Source organism: Myotis daubentonii, chromosome 10 (genome assembly GCF_963259705.1).
Source record: "Myotis daubentonii chromosome 10, mMyoDau2.1, whole genome shotgun sequence".
Classification (NCBI taxonomy): Eukaryota; Metazoa; Chordata; class Mammalia; order Chiroptera; family Vespertilionidae; genus Myotis; species Myotis daubentonii.
Window position 1 is genome coordinate 44079555 of NC_081849.1, and position 18679 is coordinate 44098233.

At 37.5% G+C, this 18679-nt stretch overlaps 1 protein-coding gene across 5 annotated transcripts in view; it reads left to right on the forward strand.

Moving 5' to 3' along the window:
- Window positions 1-18679, forward strand: part of RUNDC3B (RUN domain containing 3B) — a 104242-nt gene that overhangs the window by 21243 nt on the left and 64320 nt on the right. For 3 of the 5 annotated variants that reach the window (XM_059712209.1, XM_059712212.1, XM_059712214.1), the window contains exons 3-4: window positions 10998-11048; window positions 17723-17856. In XM_059712209.1, coding sequence (XP_059568192.1) covers window positions 10998-11048; window positions 17723-17856 — 185 coding nt within the window. The remainder of the gene's footprint in view (window positions 1-10997; window positions 11049-17722; window positions 17857-18679) is intronic. The other 2 variants (XM_059712211.1, XM_059712213.1) reach the window with 1 other exon arrangement.

Here is an 18679-nt window from a genome sequence, read left to right on the forward strand (position 1 = left end):
TTTTTAGCTTAGGATAGCTAAATAGTTTACATTTTTGTGCAGTTGAAATTGTTAAGAAATTCTATGTATATGAATCCAAACTATCTGACCGTGCTTTCTGCCACCTTTTCCAAATGTGAGGCTAATTAATATTAAAATATTGCTATTACATAACTCTTTCTCCTCAGTTCCCCCCTTTTTTTCTACTCAGTAAGGTATCTCTAGTTCCTTCAATCTTCCGTAATCACCATAATCTTAGTTATCCTTCTGGTATATCACTGGTTTGTTAGTATTGCTCTTAAAAATCTTGTACATAAACTGAGTAAAATGCTTCAAAGAGGTTCACCTTTGTATTAAGGCCAAGTGAAATCCCAAGGATGTTCAAAAATTGACAATTGCTTATCTTATGTTTTAGGTTCTCTAAATTAGTTGTCTGAGCTCAAGTTTAATAGGAATAAATGCAGTATTATTTCTTTTATCGTCCACTCTAAAGATGGGGAAGATGGTTGTAAAAATGAAATTTAAGAGGACTTCTACTTGCAGGAAGATGAAGTGGGCATTCTTTTCTCTATTTCTCCCACTAAGTATAACCAATTCAACAATAAAAAAAGAAAAGACCTGTTTCTGTGCACAACAACAAGGATGCATCTCAAATGCATTATGTTAAGTAAAAGATATGAGACTCTAAAGGCTATATACTGTATGAGTCCATTTATACGACACTAGAGGCCTGGTGCACGAAATTCATGCACTGGTGGGGGGACCTCAGCCCAGCGTGTGCCCTCTTGCAGTCCGGGATACGTTGGACATCCTTCTTGCTCCTTACCGCCTGCTTGCTCACTGCTCCTTAGTGCTGCCTTGGAGTCAGGAGAGGCTCGCGCCACCACTGCTGCGCTCGCCAGCTGTGAGCCCGGCTTCTGCCTGAGCAGTGCTCCCCCTGTGGGAGTCCATTGACCACCAGGGGGCAGCTCCTGCATTGAGCGTCTGGTCCCTGGTGTTCAGTGCGCATCATAGCGACCAGTCATTCTGGTCGTTCCACAATAATGGTTGCTTAGGCTTTTATTATATAGATTATATAGATTAGAGGCCCAGTGCACAAAAATTTGTGCACTTGGGGGGGGGGGGTCCCTCAGCCCGGCCTGTGCCCTCTTGCAGTCTGGGACCCCTCGGGGGATGAACACCTGCTGGCTTAGGCTCGCTTCCCGGGGAAATGGGCCCAAGCTGTCAGTCAGACATCCCTCTGGCAGCCCGGGAGCCCTCGGGGGATGTCCACTTGCCAGTGGGGAGCATGCCTAAGCTGCAGTCGGATATCCTTAGCGCTGCTGAGGAGCCGGGAGAGGCTCCCACCACCACCGCTGTACTGGCAGCCGTCAGCCTGGCTTGTGGCTGAGCAGAGCTCCCCCTGTGGGAGCACACTTACCACCAGGGGGCAGCTCCTGCATTGAGCGTCTGCCCCCTGGTGGTCAGTGTGTGTCATAGTGACCAGTCATTCCCGGTCCTTCTGCTGTTAGGGTCAATTTGCATATTACCCTTTTATTATATAGGATAGAGGCCTGGTGCATGGGTGGGGGCTGGCTGGTTTGCCCTAAAGGGTGTCCTGGGTCAGGATGGGGGTCCCGCTGGGGTGTCTGGCAAGCCCGGGTGAGGGGCTGAGGACCGTTTTCAGACTGGCCACACCCCCTTCAGGGTGGGGGTCCCGCTGGAGTGCCTGGCCAGCCTGGGTGAGTGGCTGATGGCTGTTTTCAGGCTGGCCATGGCCCCCAGCCACCCAAGCTCCCAGTGGAGGCTGGCTGGAAGCAGGTATCTGGGATTTATTTATCTTCTGTAATTGAAACTTTGTTGCCTTGAGTGGAGGCCACAGCTGGCCAGGGCAGGTGGGAAGCTTGGCTTCCTCCATTGCCGGGGCAACTAAGCCTCCTACTCACTCCAGCTCCGTGGCTGCCAGCCGCCATCTTGGTTGGGTTAATTTGCATATAGTCACTCTGATTGGCTGCGGGGCGTGGTTTGGGCATAGCAGAGGTGCGGTCAATTTGTATGTTTCTCTTTTATTAGATTAGATTCTAGAAAAGGCAAAATTATAGTGTAGAGAATAGGATCAGTAATTATCAGAGGTTAGAGGCTGGGAGTGAGGTTGATTCTATAGTGTCTGCATGAAAGGATTTTTTGAGGTGGTGGAATTGTTATGTATCTTATAGTCCTAGTTACATGACTCCTTGAAAATTTACTGTAAATTAAAAAAATATATTTTTTATAACTCCCTCAAATTCAATTGCTTCCCATTAAAACATTAAGATATTGGGAGGATCCCACTTTTTCATTGTAATACTTAAAATTTCCACTCCTTCACTCCCAGTTACTTTAGGAAGTTAGGTAGTTTTTCATAGCCCATAAAAAGCAACCTCAGAGAGCATTTACCACTACCCTTCCATGTTTTTCTTGACTAAATGTAACTCCTTTCCTTTGCTTTAGACATGAATCAGCATGCATTCCCTAATCTTTTCACAGAGCAGATGCCTTAAATTGGCACTTCACATATGCCTTCCTCTTTCTTTCTTTTTTCCTTTTCCTCTTAATCTTTTCCACACATACATACGTGATTTATTCCATTTGTTCTCTTATTTAGCAATCCATAAAAGCACTATGCTAGTGTCTTAGTATTCAAAGATTATTAAGGCATGTTTTCACATGAAACTCAGTCTTGGAGGGCAGAAGGAGGATACATTAACACATAATAGTGTATAATAGTGTCATTGAGTCATAATAGAAATATTAATGAGCGTGATGTAGCACAAAGGGTGAGTAATTCATCCTGTTTGGATGGGTCAGGGAAGGCTTCACATAGGAAAAAGGCATAAAAATGCCTCAAATGAAAATTAAAAATTTAAATGTCATTTGTGACTTTGGGCCTGACAGCTTAAGAAAAATAATGAAATTTAGTAGTAAAATGATAAGGAACAATCTTTTAACCTTCAGCTAGGTAATATTGAGATTGGATACAGTAGTGAATTTTGTAAAGGTTTTGTGGAAAATCACTGATTAAAATAAAAATATAGAATATCTTGAAGCATCCAAGGTTATATGTAGCTGGTAAATTTAGTTCAGTGTCTTTAATTGCATAGGTAGTAAAATTAGCTAGTTTAGAATATAGAATTTTAAAGTTCAGTAGTAAATAAGTAACTGTAGTATCATAGAAGACCAGAGACTATCAATTGGTAATATACAACTTACTAAAAAATGATCAAGTATAATGAGACACTATGTCAAATTTCCTATGAATTAATGAGTTAATTATATTTACTAACCTTGGGGTTTTGCTAACTTACATTCAATTTAGATTTTGCCTTGATTCTGAACATTTTTTCGTTATACTTGTGTACAGTGAGTCCTTTTGTTCTTGTTTTTAAATTTCTGTGCTTTAGCATCGTCGGTCTTTTGCTTTTTCTTGACTGTACCAGGCACATTTATACCATAGTTCACCACTGCACTGTATATTCTCGCTGTATGAAAAACACTTCTACATATCTGAGTGGTTAACATTTTAAAGTCTTAACTTCTAACATATTTTGTGATTTACTAATTATTGTTTATTATCTTTCTTTACCTCCACTAAAATGTAAGCTTACCTCAGGGCAAAGATCTCTGTTTTGTTCACTGATGTACCTCAGATCTCTAGAATAGTGCTTGGGAAGTGGTAGGCACTTCCTAGTGAGTATTTGTTGGGAAATAGAATTCCTGATGCAACAATAATTTCTGTGTTGTTGTTTTTTTATTTTTCTGATAGCATCTGGATTCAGACTCTTAGAATGAGTTAGAATGCCTGTGACTTGACATTTTAGAATTTCTCCAATCCAATTGAACTGTTATGATACCTAAGCTTTTCTCGGGAACACTGGCTTGAACCTCAAAGCTCTTCCTGACTTAGATGATAAACAGTTACCTCCCCATGGGGCCACCGTTTGAAGTGCAGTATAAACACCCTTAAAAACAATGGGTAAAGATAAACCTTTCCATTTGGCTTTGGAATTTTCTTTGTTAATTTTTGAAGGTTTTCCAACTTTTGATTCTTGGTGTGCATACAAAATGAGACTTGAATTGTTTCTGGAGTAAGATATGAATACAACTCACCCAGTAAAAGCCATATACGCAGGCCAAAACATGATACAATAGATAAGAAAGTGACTCTGGAGGTTACCAGAGTTTGGCTTTTAGACAATAGACAAGACTGCCACTCTGAGAAACACCCTTTAAAGTTTTGTACCTGGAAATTTAGGAAAGCTTCAGCAGATTTTCTATCTCTAAAAATTACAATATTCAAGGAATTCTTGAAACATCCCAAGTTATATGTAACATGGTAAATTTAGTTCACTGTCTTTAAATTGCATAGGGAGTAAAATTAATCTATGTAGAATATACTAAGTTTAAGGTTCAGTAGTAAATAAGTTTGTAGATTCTAAAAATAGAAAGCCTTAGTCCAGTGATGGCGAACCTATGATACGCGTGTCAGAGGTGACACACGAACTCATTTTTTTGGTTGATTTTTCTTTGTTAAATGGCATTTAAATATATAAAATAAATATCAAAAATATAAATCTTTGTTTGACTACGGTTGCAAAGATCAAAAAATTTCTATATGTGACACGGCACCAGAGTTAAGTTAGGGTTTTTCAAAATGCTGACACACCGAGCTCAAAAGGTTCGTCATCACTGACATAATGCAATATACAGATGATATATTATAGAATTGTACACTTGAAATCTATATCATTTTATTAACCAACTAAATCCATGCGCGAGTAGCTCGCCACCGCTTGCCTCAGCTCGCACCCTGCCCTCTGCTGCTCATAGCTCACGCCCCACCCCACCCCACCCACCACGAGACCCATCAGTGCACCTCCGGGTGGTCATTACAGCATGATGGCATGATGACCACAGGCTTTTTATAAAATAGATGTTACCCCAATAAATTTAATTTTAAAATAATAAAATTAAATTATAAAAAAGAAATTAAACATATAAACATTTAATATATATTTTATGAAATAGTTGAAACAATAAAATATATATTTTACAACAAAGGTTTTATTTCAATTGCAAATGAGAATCTTTTCTACAGATAAGCACTCTTTGGGCCACTTGGAAATAATGTGAGTTTTGTCTTTCAGATATACTGTGTGTGTGTTAAGGATTTACAATTCATATGAAAAATATTCACCCTAGGTATACTGCATATTTACTATCTCATTATTTTTCTTATTTCTGAAGTTGCTAATAAAAACTCATAACCAACCAGGAAAACTAACTGATTTTTTTTTCTACATGTTAGATTTTGTCTGTAGCCAAAGGAGTAGATCAGCAAGAGGCTACAGGGAACAGATGTGCTAGGTCTAGGCAGGTATTTTCTGGGCCTAACCTTTCCCATCTATAATATGAAAGAGGTATTGAAATTTGCAGGTAATTTGGAATTTACTAGATTGTCATTTGATCTAGATGCTTCTGGTGGCTTATGGTCCAAGCTGTTTGCAGTAGCTTTTCCATATGAAGGGCCTGTCCTGCCTCAGGCTTTAGATTATCCTAAAAGCTCTCAAACAAACAGCAGCTGGCATCAGCATGACCCATACCTATCAATAAGAGGCCCAAGACCTAGCACTAGCACCAGCCTGTCTTACTTCAGAGCTGGGCTTTGCCTGGGCACTTCCAAGTCCAATACAAGGAGCAGCCATCTGCAGATCTCTCTGTAGCTCCTGCCGGGTAGCCCCAGGCAGTGGCTGACTTTGCACCTCCCAGGAGGCCCCAAAGCCAGTACACCTGTTGGACAGCTCCAGACTATACCAGATTACAACTCTATACATCCACAAGCGACACACTAAAGGAGCCGATTCAGTAAGCACCAAAGTCGCATTGAAGCAAGTCCTGCTCCTTAGGGGCGTCTCCTACACAGCAGCTCTTCCACTGTAGTCACAGCTTGTCTTCACAGCCAGTTGGCCTGGAGATCAATTCCTCCCAGTGACGCCAACAGCAGTCAAGGCTCAACTACAAGACTGTGCTCACAGCCCATGCAGGGGTGCACTTAGAGAGCCCAGCTCAAGTGACTGGGGAGGCTGAGCCAGTGGGCCCTACAAGACACCTACTATACAAGGCCACTCTACCAATTCCAGGAGACATAGCAGCCTACCTAATACATAGAAACGAACACAGGGAAGCAGCCAAAATGTGGAGAAAAAGAAACATGTCACAAATGAAAGAAATGGAAGCAAGCAAACTACTGGATACAGAGTTCAAAACAATGTTTATAAGGAGCCTAATGAGAGATTCAAGGGACTTAGTCAGACTTTTAAGGATCTTAGTGAAAATTTCAAAGACGTGAAAAAGGACCCATCAGAAATTAAGCATACATTAACTGAAATAAAAAATAATTTAGAGGGATTCAACAGTAGAGTAGAGGGTTCCAAGAATTAAATCAACAATCTGGAACATGAGGAAACAAAAAATACCCAATCAGAAGAGCAAAAAGGAAAAAGAATCCAAAGATATAAAGGTAGTATAAGGAGCCTCTGGAACAACTTCAAGTGTACCTCATGGGGGTGCCAGAAGGAGAAAAGAGAGTGCAAGATATTGAAAACCTTTTTGAAGAAATAATGACAGAAAACTTCCCCTATGTGGTGAGAGAAATAGACTTACAAGTCCAGGAAGCACAGAGAGTCCCAAACAACAGAAATCAAAAGAGGACCACATCAAGACACTTCATAATTAAGATGCCAAGGATTAAAAGCAGCAAGAGAAAAGCAGTTACTTACTTACTTACAAGGGAGCTCTCAGAAGACGGTCAGCTGATTTCTCAACAGAAACTTTGCAAGTCAGAAGGGAGTAGCAAGAAATATTCAAAGTGATGAATAGCAAGGACCTACAACCAAGATTACCCAGCAAACTATCATTTAGAATTGAAGGTCAGATAAAGAGCTTTACAGACAAGAAAAACCTAGAGGAGTTCATTACCTCCAAACCAGTATTACGTGAAATGTTGAAGGGTATTCTTTAAGAAGAGGAAGAATAATAAAAAAAAGATAAAAAATATGAATAATAAAGTGGCAATAAATACATATCTATCAACAATTGAATCTAAAAATCAAAATAAACAGAAGGAATCGAATGAACAAAATAAACTGATGAATAAAATAGAACCAGGGCATGGAAACATGGAACAGACTGACGAATCTCACAAGGAAGAGGGACGGAGAGTGCGAAGAGATTATCCAAAGATCTTATATCATACTAGAGGCCCAGCGCACGAAATCGTGCGGGTAGGGTCCCTAGACCTAGCTTCCTGTCATCAGGGCTGTCTTCTGCCGTTTGCCAGTCCCAGGCTGAACACTGCCTCCGCTGCTGGGCTGTCAGGCCGTTGGGGTCACCAGTTCATCCCCGGCTGCTCAGGGGCTCACTCAGGCGCCGCTGCCACTGGTGTGAGCGGCACTGAGCAGGCAGCACATTCCATCAGCGGCCGACCCAGCGCACGCGCATGGAGGTGAGGTCACTGGCGCCTGCTTTCCCACAGGCTTGAGCCCCTGAGCAGCAGGGGATGAGCTGGTGATCCCAACGGCCTGACAGCCAGCCCGGTCCTCCTGCCACCCACCCTGATTCCCCTGTTCACCATCGCTGATCCATTGGAGCCTGTTGGTCGGGGGCAGGGACCAAGAGGTCAGCCGTTCATCCTGCTCTCCAGTCCCCAGTCCTGCCCTGCTACCACTCGCGGGCCTGGGGGTAAGGGAGAGTGGGACCGGGAAGTGGTCAATGCCACCTCATGGCAACTGGTCTAGTGGTCTTTCTGATCATGACACTTATGGCCTCTGGCCTTTTATTATATAGATATACATTACCTATGGGCACAGGCAATAGGGTGGTGAAGGCCTGGGGCGGGGTGGAAACCAGGTGGAGGGGGCAATGGGAGGAAAAAAGGGGACATCTGTAATACTCTCAATAATAAAGATTTTTAAAAGCAAAAACAAGTGTTGGTGAGGATTTGGAGAAAAGGGAACTCTCATATACTATTGGTGGGAATGTAGATTGGTACATCCACTGTGAAAAGCAGTATGGAATTTCCTCAAAAAATTAAAAATGGAGCTGCCTTATGACCCAGTGATTCCACTTCTGGGAATTTATATGAAGAAACCCAAAACACCAATTTGGAGGAATATATGCACCCCTATGTTCATTGCAGCGTTATTTACAATAGCCAATATTTGGAAGCAGTCCAAGTGTCCATCAGTAGAGAGTGATTAAAAATCACTGAAATACTACTCGGCTGTAAAAAAAGAAGGAAATATTACCTTTTGCAACAGCATGAATGGGCCTGCAGAGCATTATACTAAGTGAAATAAGCCAATCAGAGAAAGATAAGTACCGTATAATTTCACTCATGTGTAATCTAATGGATAAAATGAACTAACAAGCAAAATAGAGGAAGACTTATAGAGAGCAGGCTGATAGCCGTCACGGGGGGATTGAGCAAAAAGAAATAAAAACATGGACATGGACAACAGTGTGGTGATTTCTGGGAGAGGGGGAGAGAAGGAGGAGGTTATAGGGGGATAAGTGGTGATGGATGGAGACTTGACTTGGTGAAGTGAACACAATACAGTGTATAGATGATGTGTTGTAGATTGTGCACCTGAAACTTGTATAATTTTTGTTAGCCATTGTCACCTAAATAAATTCAATAAAAAGGAAAAATAATCCTAATCTATAAATTGAGTTTAATAATAGATTCAGTAATTATTTCCCACTTTATATTAGGTGTTGATTAAATCATGACATACATCTCATTATGATATGTCTCATTTGATACATTTTTTGAAGTTTATTTTTTCAGTAACATTTTCCTGAAATCATTTTTACTTTTATTACTTTTTGATTATGTAAATGACTACAAATAAGATACATAACTTTATTTTCAAGGCAGTGATAGCAAAGTAAATGTGGTTTAAACATTAACAATTGGTGTTTATTTTTTTCCATAGCCTAATTTTTTGACAGTTTTTATTTTTTTTTTAAATTTTGTTTTATTGCTTAAAGTATTACAAAGAGTACTACATATGTCTCCTTTTTTCCCCCCTGCCCTTGACAATCCCCTGGCATCCCCTACCCCCCCACCCCCAGTGTCTTATGTCCATTGGTTATGCTTATATGCATGCATACAAGTCCTTTGGTTGATCTCTTACCCTCCCTCCTTCCCCCCAACCCTCCCCAGCCTTCCTGCTGTAGTTTGACAGTCTGTTTGATGCTGCTCTACCTTTGTATCTATTTTTGTTCATCAGTTTATAATGGTCTTTATTATCCATAAATGAGTGAGATCATGTGGTATTTTTATTTTATTGACTGTCTTATTTCACTTAGCATAATGCTCTCCAGTTCCATCCATGCTGTTGCAAATGGTAAGAATTCCTTCTTTTTTTACAGCAGCATAGTATTCCATCGTGTAGATGTACCACAGTCTTCTAATCCGTTCATCTGCTGATGGGCATTTAGGCTGTTTCCAAATCTTAGCTATGGTAAATTGTGCTGCTATGAACATAGGGATGCATATATCCTTTCTGATTGGTGTTTTTCCATAGCCTAATTTTTGATTTATTAATTTTTTAAATTAAATTTACTGGGGTGACATTAGTTAATATGATCATTTAGTTTTCAGGTGTGGGTTTCTATATTACAAGAACTGTATATTGCACTGTGTGCCCACCACCCAAAGTCAAATCATCTTCCGTCACCATATATTAGGCCCTCTTTACCCTCCCACCCCTGGCCCCTTCCCCTGGCAATCACCATACTGCAGTTTGTGTTCACTAGTTTCAGTTTTATATCCCACATATTAGTGAAATCATATGGTTAATAGTGAAATCATATGGTTAATCATATAACAGAATGAAAAGCATTCTGTTCTGATTTACATTTTAGTGCTGAGAAATTTTCATTTTTGTTTGTTGTAGTTATAGCAAGAACAGTATGTCCTCCTATGAGGCTTCAAAGAGGGTACCAATTTATAGATCCTTTTGGATATGTTTCAAAATTCAATATTTCTTTTTGATGTTACAAATGAAGGTAGGAGGAAGGTAGAGACATGGATGTAGCAAACAATACAACTGTATATATCTTTTTCCGTTCATTTTCATACAACATTACTCACTGTGTTTGTTTGGTTTTTGTTTGGTTTCATAAAGGGTCTGAGTATTTAGAAAGGTGTGGGACCATGTCCTATTGGAGATTGCATTGTTAGGTTATGAGAGAAGAAAATATTATTTGGATTTGGAGTTTTCCTGTATAATTATAAGAGGAATTTCCAAATAACATAGTCAGAATTTATAGTAACTTTTCCAGATGGTGATTGTTAAGCAATAATTGAAAGCTGCTGTAGGAAATAAAACAGTATTTTTCATTAAGTAATCATTTAGTCGACGTTGGTTAAACTGAAGAACATTTTACCAGATAGCTAAGTGCTCTTCTCATAATTCAGAACCATACAGATTTTAACTCTTCTAGGCCAAAAATAAGAGAACTGCTCTTCAAAATGAATTTGATTATAACTTTTAGAAAAGTTAACAGTAAAAATTGTTTAGTTTTAAAGTTAAACACTTTGAGACATATGCAGTTCAAGAAGTAATTTTCCTAACCCAACATAAATTCTGAGGTGCAAATCTAGCCAATTCAGCCAAGCTGTTGCTCATTTTGCATTCTGTCATCACCCGTTTATTGCACTTGGGAGAGAACGATGGGGAGGTAAAAAGAACAGTTGCTTCTCACTTATTTCTATGACTTACATAAATTCTAGACTCTCCAATAAAATAGGCTGCAAGGGACCAGCTTCGTTTATGTGCTGAGTGTGTAGCTCATATTCATCCTGAGTTTAGTGTTTACTGTGTCAGAATTATGTGTAGCCATCTAATTTCGGCTATTCAGTTTGCAATTATAAACTTGATGGCAGGTTTCTTAAATATTTGTGTGTTGTTGTTGTTGTTTATTTTTTTTTAAAGAGATTTCCCAAAGTTGCAGATGGCTGGCTCATCTCCAAATACCTCTTCAAGGTACTCTATGCTGGTGATGTCTCCCGCCACTGAGCTGCGCGGGAGCATGGAATTGACTTACTGGGGAGGGCTGTATCAGTTAAGTGATCTTTTTTAGTACATTGCATGGGTGTTGCAAAGCTTTCTGTTTTTGTTTTTGTTAATTTAGAGGGCACAAGTATGCTTATGCTAATTTTCTAAGTAATAGCTTGTTGTAAACTCACACAATATAATAATTCATTTACTCTCCTTCCTCTCCATGTGACTCCCCCCCGTATTTCTCTTAAACCCCATGGTTTTAAGTACTATTTTATTAACCAAGTATGCATATCTGTGTTATTTATATTTTATTAGAATGCTTAATGATGTATGATTTATTGGTTATCTCCTCAATTTTGTAAGTGCTGTGTAATAGTATTTGTATTACATGCGAACCAGGGCCTCAGGGAAGCTGTGTGAATTTTCAAAAATCACTCAGTAAAGCATACATGGGCACTATCCACAATAACTGCTTTGCCATTCTTTAACCATTAGTGGGACTGTATTCCTTAGTTTCCTTTCTCCCAGGTAGAATGCGTACTTCTTATTCGTTTAGTCAAAATACTTCTATTGAGCTCCTGCTGTGTGCAAAACACACTGCTGGGCCTCTGCACTTATGACCTAGCCTTTTACTATATGTTTTAATTAGAGAATAAATTTTCTAGTGTTTCAAAGATAATACTAAGATAAAGAATAGAATGTAGAAGAGAAATATCTTCTCATTTCCTCAATCCTAATCCCCACAAATAATAATTTTAAAAAATTTCTTTTATGTTCCCTACGTATATGTACCCTTAATCACTATTGAAATAAATTATGCCTGATTTCTTTAGGTCTGCACTTTTTTTGTGTGTTAATCCTCACCCGAGGATATTTTTCCATTGATTTTTAGAGAGAGTGGAAGGGGAGGGCAGAGACAGAGAGAGAGAAACATTGATGTGAGAGAGACACATTGATTGGTTGCCTCCCAAACGAGTCATGACGGGTGTCGAGGCTGCCACTGAGGTATGTGCCCTTGACTGGAATTGAACCTGAGATCCTTCAGGCCGACGCTCTATCCACTGAGCCAAACTGCTGAGGGCTAGGTCTACACGTTTCTACATAGCTCTCTTTATGGACCTCAGCCGTCGGTACTTTAATTAAATCTGCCAGTATTCTAAACCTTATATTAAAAAAGCTGGTGAAGAAAAACACACACAAAACTCTTGTATTCTACTTGGAAAGATGGTCAAATTACTGGGATAAGTAAACCTATTAAGTCAAATTCAGTTTTCAGATTTTCAGGTGAACTTGTTTATCTTAATTTTTGGTTTTGGAAGATTAATATTTGACTCACTTTTATTGTATAGGTACATACTTTAGACATTTGTTTTAGGTATCTGTGATAAATTTCTTAGCAAGGAACAAGACATTAATTGTTGCAATAAGGGATGATAATTACATTTTATAGATTAGTAACTGATTCATATTTGCTAAATGATTTCCTGAAGCATCCTGTAAGTAACATACAGAACTAGTAATATAAATACAATTACCTTGTCAAGACTCAGACTTCTTCTTAAGATTCAGTATAAAGTGTAAGTTAGTTTTAAAGTTTTTAACTTTATCTTTTTTAAAACATTAATATATTTTATGTAGAATATTATTCAAGATCATAATTTTATCTTCAAAGCTGGATGAATGGTCTAATAAATATGAATCTCAACTAATAATGCTACTTTATTTATTTATTTATTTTGTTAATCCTCACCAGAGGATATATGAAGTGATACCAATTAATCTTCTCATTGAGAGAGAGAGAAACAGCAATGTGAAAGATACACATTGATTGGTTGCCTCCCACACATGCCCAACTGGGGCCAGGGATCAAACCTGCAACTAAGGTATGTGCCCTTGACTGGGAATCGAACCCGAGACTCAGTGCACAGGCTGGGATGATGCTCTATCCACTGAGCACACTGGCCAGGGTTCCACTACCTTTTTTAAAAGGAAAAGATTCTAACCTCTTATGGGTTAGAATATAGAAATGGGAATAGAAATGGGAATTTTCTCTGTTTAGTAAAAAGGTAGTGGAAAATATCAAACTGATTTTATAAGTTAGCAGTAAGAAACTTAGGGCTGTTGTTACAAAATTTAAAGTGAAAAGTTTAATATCTAACTATTAATGTATTGCCGAAAATAAATCCACAAGTAATCAATTTCCTTTAAGCATCTGAAAACATTTGCAGTGATATCAGAGTGATTTATTAAGATTTGATGTGACTGTTTTTATTACTTGTCTATATGAATAGTAGCTACAAGGCAATAGTCTGATATTACCATCTAGGTGATGTATTATAATGCTGACAGAACTTCACTTTGTGAGAACAGTTTTCCATTCATAATTAAGCACTAATAAAGACTGGAGAAAGGGAGTCACTTAACATATTCATTTATCTTTATATTATCAAAAGATTATATGCCATTAAGCACTACTTCATTAAAGAAACACTTATAAGCCAAACACAAACATTGCATGAAGTGAATAGGCATTTGACTTAACTAATGGAGAAGAGTAATTTTAGAATAATATTGGATTCTAAAAATTACATTATATTTTTAGGTGCAGAAATGAGGCAGTTTCGTGGGAAAGATATGACATAGCTTGTTAGTAGCAGTTCACCTTTTAGTCTAGCAAACTTTTCACCACTTATTTCTGTGCATGAAGCAAATTAGAGTTGGATTAATGGAATGGAAGTAAATGTCAAAAGCTTGTTTAACTTTGTCATTGGTAAAAAGTCAACTTCTAAGAATATATATAATTGAAAGCATATTATAAATCTATACTCACAGAGCTTTAAAAAGACAGTTTTTAATGACAGCATATTTCTTCTCTGGAATAAAATTTATTCGAGATACAGGTTAGTGTCTTGTAAAGTGATTTGCTTTTCTGGTTATTTTTAAAGGAAATGGAATATCTTGGAAATGATTATTTATTACACTGTTGGTTCTTAAAGGCACAATCAGATTGTAATGTTTTGTTTTGTTTTAATATTCCTGTTGAATACTGCTTACAGACTAAGTACAGTGTTTTGATAGCAATTAATCTGTTTAAGTAAGAGTGATATTCAAGTAATAATATTTCAAATAACCAATTGAATACTTCTATTATTTTTAAATTTTTTAATTGATTTTTTTTTTTTTTTTAAGAGAGAGAAATGTTGATGTGAGAGTGAAACATCAACTGTCTCCTGCACTCCCCCTACTGGGGATCAAGCCTATAACCTGGGCATGACCAAGAATCAAACCAACAACCTTTCAGTGCACAGGAAGATGCCCAACGAACTGAGCTACACTGGCCAGGGCAAACAATTCTAAATTATTTTAAACCAAATTCAACCCTTTTCATGGATGCAGAAATTATTTAATTACTTAAATAAAATTCTAGGACATACAGACAATTTACGTGAAAGTCTGTTTAGTGATTCTAACAAGAGAATCCACCTTCTCCTAATCAAAGCTGATCTTTTGAAAGTGGACAACAATCCAGTGTCTTGATTTAAGAACTTCACATTGGAAATGATGCACATGGAAGAGTGGAGAAGGCAGAATCAAGCCAAATCCTCCTCACATCTAGTTGGTTGAGTAGACAGAGTATTATGAAGATACTAGTTTTTAAAAACCCTGTAAGTTATGCTAATATGTCATTCTATTAATTGTTTAGTTTCTTAGTTTGCAATCTTGGAAATCTTGTCATGTCTTAGGTAAAGCCTTGTAGATTGCATATCCTACCCACAGCAAGAGTTGTAAGGATTTAGTGCCCATTCTTTCTCTGTTTAACCTAATTCCAGATTTTTTAGTTTTTCATTTTCTTTTCTCTCCTCTAAAAATAGGACTTTGTTATATTCTTTTGGTTTTGACACCTCTACTATTCCTATTTTTCCTTGGCCATGTCAGACTCATGAGGTTTAAAATAAAGTCATTAGAGAAACCTTGAGATTCTCCCTTTTTTAGGATCCCTGCCGTTGTTTAGTACTCTGTTTCTTGAGGGAGGACTGGCAGCTACACCTCCGTTTTTAAAATTATAGAGTGATCCCAGTTAATTAAGGTAAAGACAATTAGTTGAGACTAGACATTTTAGGGAGGCAAAATTAGAAAGGTTGGTATGAGAAAAGGTTGGATTAGGGAATAAATTTTAAAGATTTTTCTAGATTCTAAGCAAGTTATGGGAGAAACTTTTAATTTTACATCTCATTTCCACTTTGTGGTGGAAGAGGAGCTTTGGTCCCTTAACTATTTGATAGTAGTAATCATAGTAGCAGTAATTGTTAACATCTGTTCTGTACTGTATGCTGATTGCTGTACCCACATTATCTCATTTAATCTCCAAGTGTTACCATGTTGGTACTACAGCTATTGTTAATTTATAGAAGAAAGACTTATACAGTGAAGTCATTTGCTCAAGATCACATAGCTAGAAAGTGATTTGACTCAAAACCCATATTCCTAACCACGAGGCACCCTGCTGCCTCTCCAAATGGCTAACAAATTGACATGAAAATTGCCCTAAAGACCAACTATATTGAGATATTGTTCTAGGAACTTCTTTAACCAAAGAAGAGAAGAAGCAAAGGACAGTAATGGGGAGAGATTGAGATGAAGAAGAGATATTTTAAATACAGTATTCTTAAAGATTTCTGTTTGTTGGTAGTAATATTTGATTTTTAAGGAGACATTTGAGTTATATATTTGAGTGAGTATTTGTAGATGCATTTGTGTCTTATTTATATATGTAAATATATTTTAGAATATTTAGTATTTGTAATCTAGCATGGAGACCTCTTGATACCAGATTGTCATTGAACTGTTACTATAAAAAGATACTAATTCAGATTTTTAAAATTCAATTTTTTATATAGCATTGCAATTAAGATCTGTTTTGTGCTGATTTACCAGTTGCATTGTTTAATAAATATTTATTGAATGCTTACTATGATCCAAGCACTGTGTCAAGTGCTAGAGATCTGTTTTAAGAAAAATAAGACACAATCCCTGCCTGAGCAGTTTTACCACCTAATATGTGAGACAATCAAGTGAACAGGTAATTGTAAGGATAAGTCAGCAAAGGGTGCCATGCCAGCACATAGGGATGGGCTGAATTACCATTGAGATCACACAGGGCTTATAACAGCGGTTCTCAACCTGTGGGTCGCGACCCCTTTGGGGGTCGAACGACCTTTTCACAGGGGTCGCCTAAGACCATTGGAAAACACATATTGTTTTTGTGATTAATCACTATGCTTTAATTATGTTCAATTTGTAACAATGAAAATACATCCTGCATATCAGATATTTACATGACGATTCATGACAGTAGCAAAATTATAGTTATGAAGTAGCAACGAAAATAATTTTGTGGTTGGGGGTCACCACAACATGAGGGAACTGTATTAAAGGGTCGCGGCAATAGGAAGTTTGAGAACCACTGGCTTATAAGAACAGGAGGCCTTTAAAATGTCCTGAAAGATGATAGGAGTTACCTATCGCAATATATAGGCTTTCTATTCATTGAGTAACCATAAGTATATTATTAGAAATATTGGGGGGGGGGCTTTTAAAAATACCAATGTCTAGACCTGCCCCTAAAGATTCTGGTTATTTAGTTTGGGGGGAGCCCAGGCATGAGTATGTTTAAAAAGAAGCCCAGATGTTTTTATGGGCTGCCATGGTTGGAAATCACATATCATTTCAGACACGGCTCCGAAAATGGTGCTTGCTGACCACACTTTGATGTTGCTTAGAGAGAAGCTATTACTGGGGAAGGGAAGGTTTGAGATAAAAAAAAATTAATTGAAACAGAGAAGCACAGATTTAAAAATATAAAAGCTAGCATTTCTACATTAAGATTAAACAACTTACCCAGGTAAGATTAATTGAATAAAGTATTAAGCATGGATCTGCTATTCAAAGTCCTGCATAGAAATACCAATATTATGGTACACAGAAAAGAATATTTGTTCATCAACAGACACATAATTGCTCAAATCTGAATGGTAAATTCCTGAAGGACTTTTCCAGGGTTGGTGACTAGAAGAGAGCAGATGAATGATAGTTACAGGGAACTTCGTGGCTTTATAGATGAAAATGGGTGGGTACAAGATTATGAATAATTAGTCAATATAGGATCCTAATTGATTATATTTACTTATAGTTCTGACCACACACACTTATTTCATAAGAGAAGAAAAAGGTTATATTTTTTACTTTTCTGTTTTTCTGAGCGGAGAAAGCTTTAGAATACAACTGGTGACATTTAAATTAATGCTTAACTAGAACCACTAGGAAAATTATCCATGTGATATATAAAAGACTATATTAGAATAATAGGATGTTAAGCTGCAGTATGTTTTTTAGTGTATAGACTCTTTTTACTTCATTTAGTTTGAATTTACTGTTGAAAAACTGTGATTGAAGTTCCTTAAATAAATTTCCCAAGGTGACACCTAGTTGTAAAGGTAGACCAGGACTAGATTTCAGGCTGATTGACATTGAGACCACTGTCCTTTCCATTATAGCACACCACACTGCCTTTTAATTTTCAGCGTTTTATTGTTCTTGCATGTTGAATTTTCTAGTCTAGTTTTCTTTTATTTTGTATTGTAATTTGTCTCCTGAAGGTCAAGTAACCTGGTTTGGTTATGAAAGTCCTCGTAGCTTCTGGGACTATATCAGAGTGGCTTGCCGGAGAGTTTCACAGAATTGTATCTGCAGCATTGAAAATATGGAAAATGTCAGTTCCTCTAGAGCTAAGGTAAGACAGAAATAACATGAAATGTATATAATCTGAAGCAGTCTTGACCCAATTAGAACAGTTCAAGCTCTTTGCTATAAAACATTTATTTTCTTTGTTGGAATTAAGCACTTGATCAAATTTAACATCTTTCAGAGGCTTGTTTCCTTTTTTATTGTATTTCGTTATTTTAGAATGCTCTTGAATCTTTACTATTGCTTTATGAATAGCAAGAAGGTATGAAGCTAGTCACTACTGAGAACAATGAAATGTGTCCCATTCTGTGAATTTTCTATTTTTATTGAATTACCTAAACCAGTGACTCTCAGTGTCCAGCAGAACCCTGGGGGTCCAAAATGTCAAAACTATTTTTCATGTAATAGGAAAATGTTATTTGCCTTTTGCACTATGTTGACATTCTCGTTGCTGGTGCAGAAGCAATGGTGGGTAAAATTGCTGGTGCCTGAGCACAAATTAAGATAATGGTATCAAACTATTATTAGTTATCATTGAGTTCTCCCCCACCATCAGCTCAGTCTTAAAACAAAACAAAAACACACACACACACACAAAATAAAACACCCCACAGTCACTTAAAAATGTCCAGGATAATACAGTAAACATTATTAATTTTATTAAACCTCAACCTTTGAGTACACTGTAACAGATTGAATGCGAAGCAGATATCTAGTTCTCTTTTATTAAGCCATGCATTAAGGAAAAATGTAAAAACAGCCACTTTTCTCACTAATATTTTTGTTTAGGAAAAGATAATTTTTCACAAAAATTTTATTTAAAATTAACAGAATGGGTTTATTTTTAATTAAAAATTTAAAAGTTTATA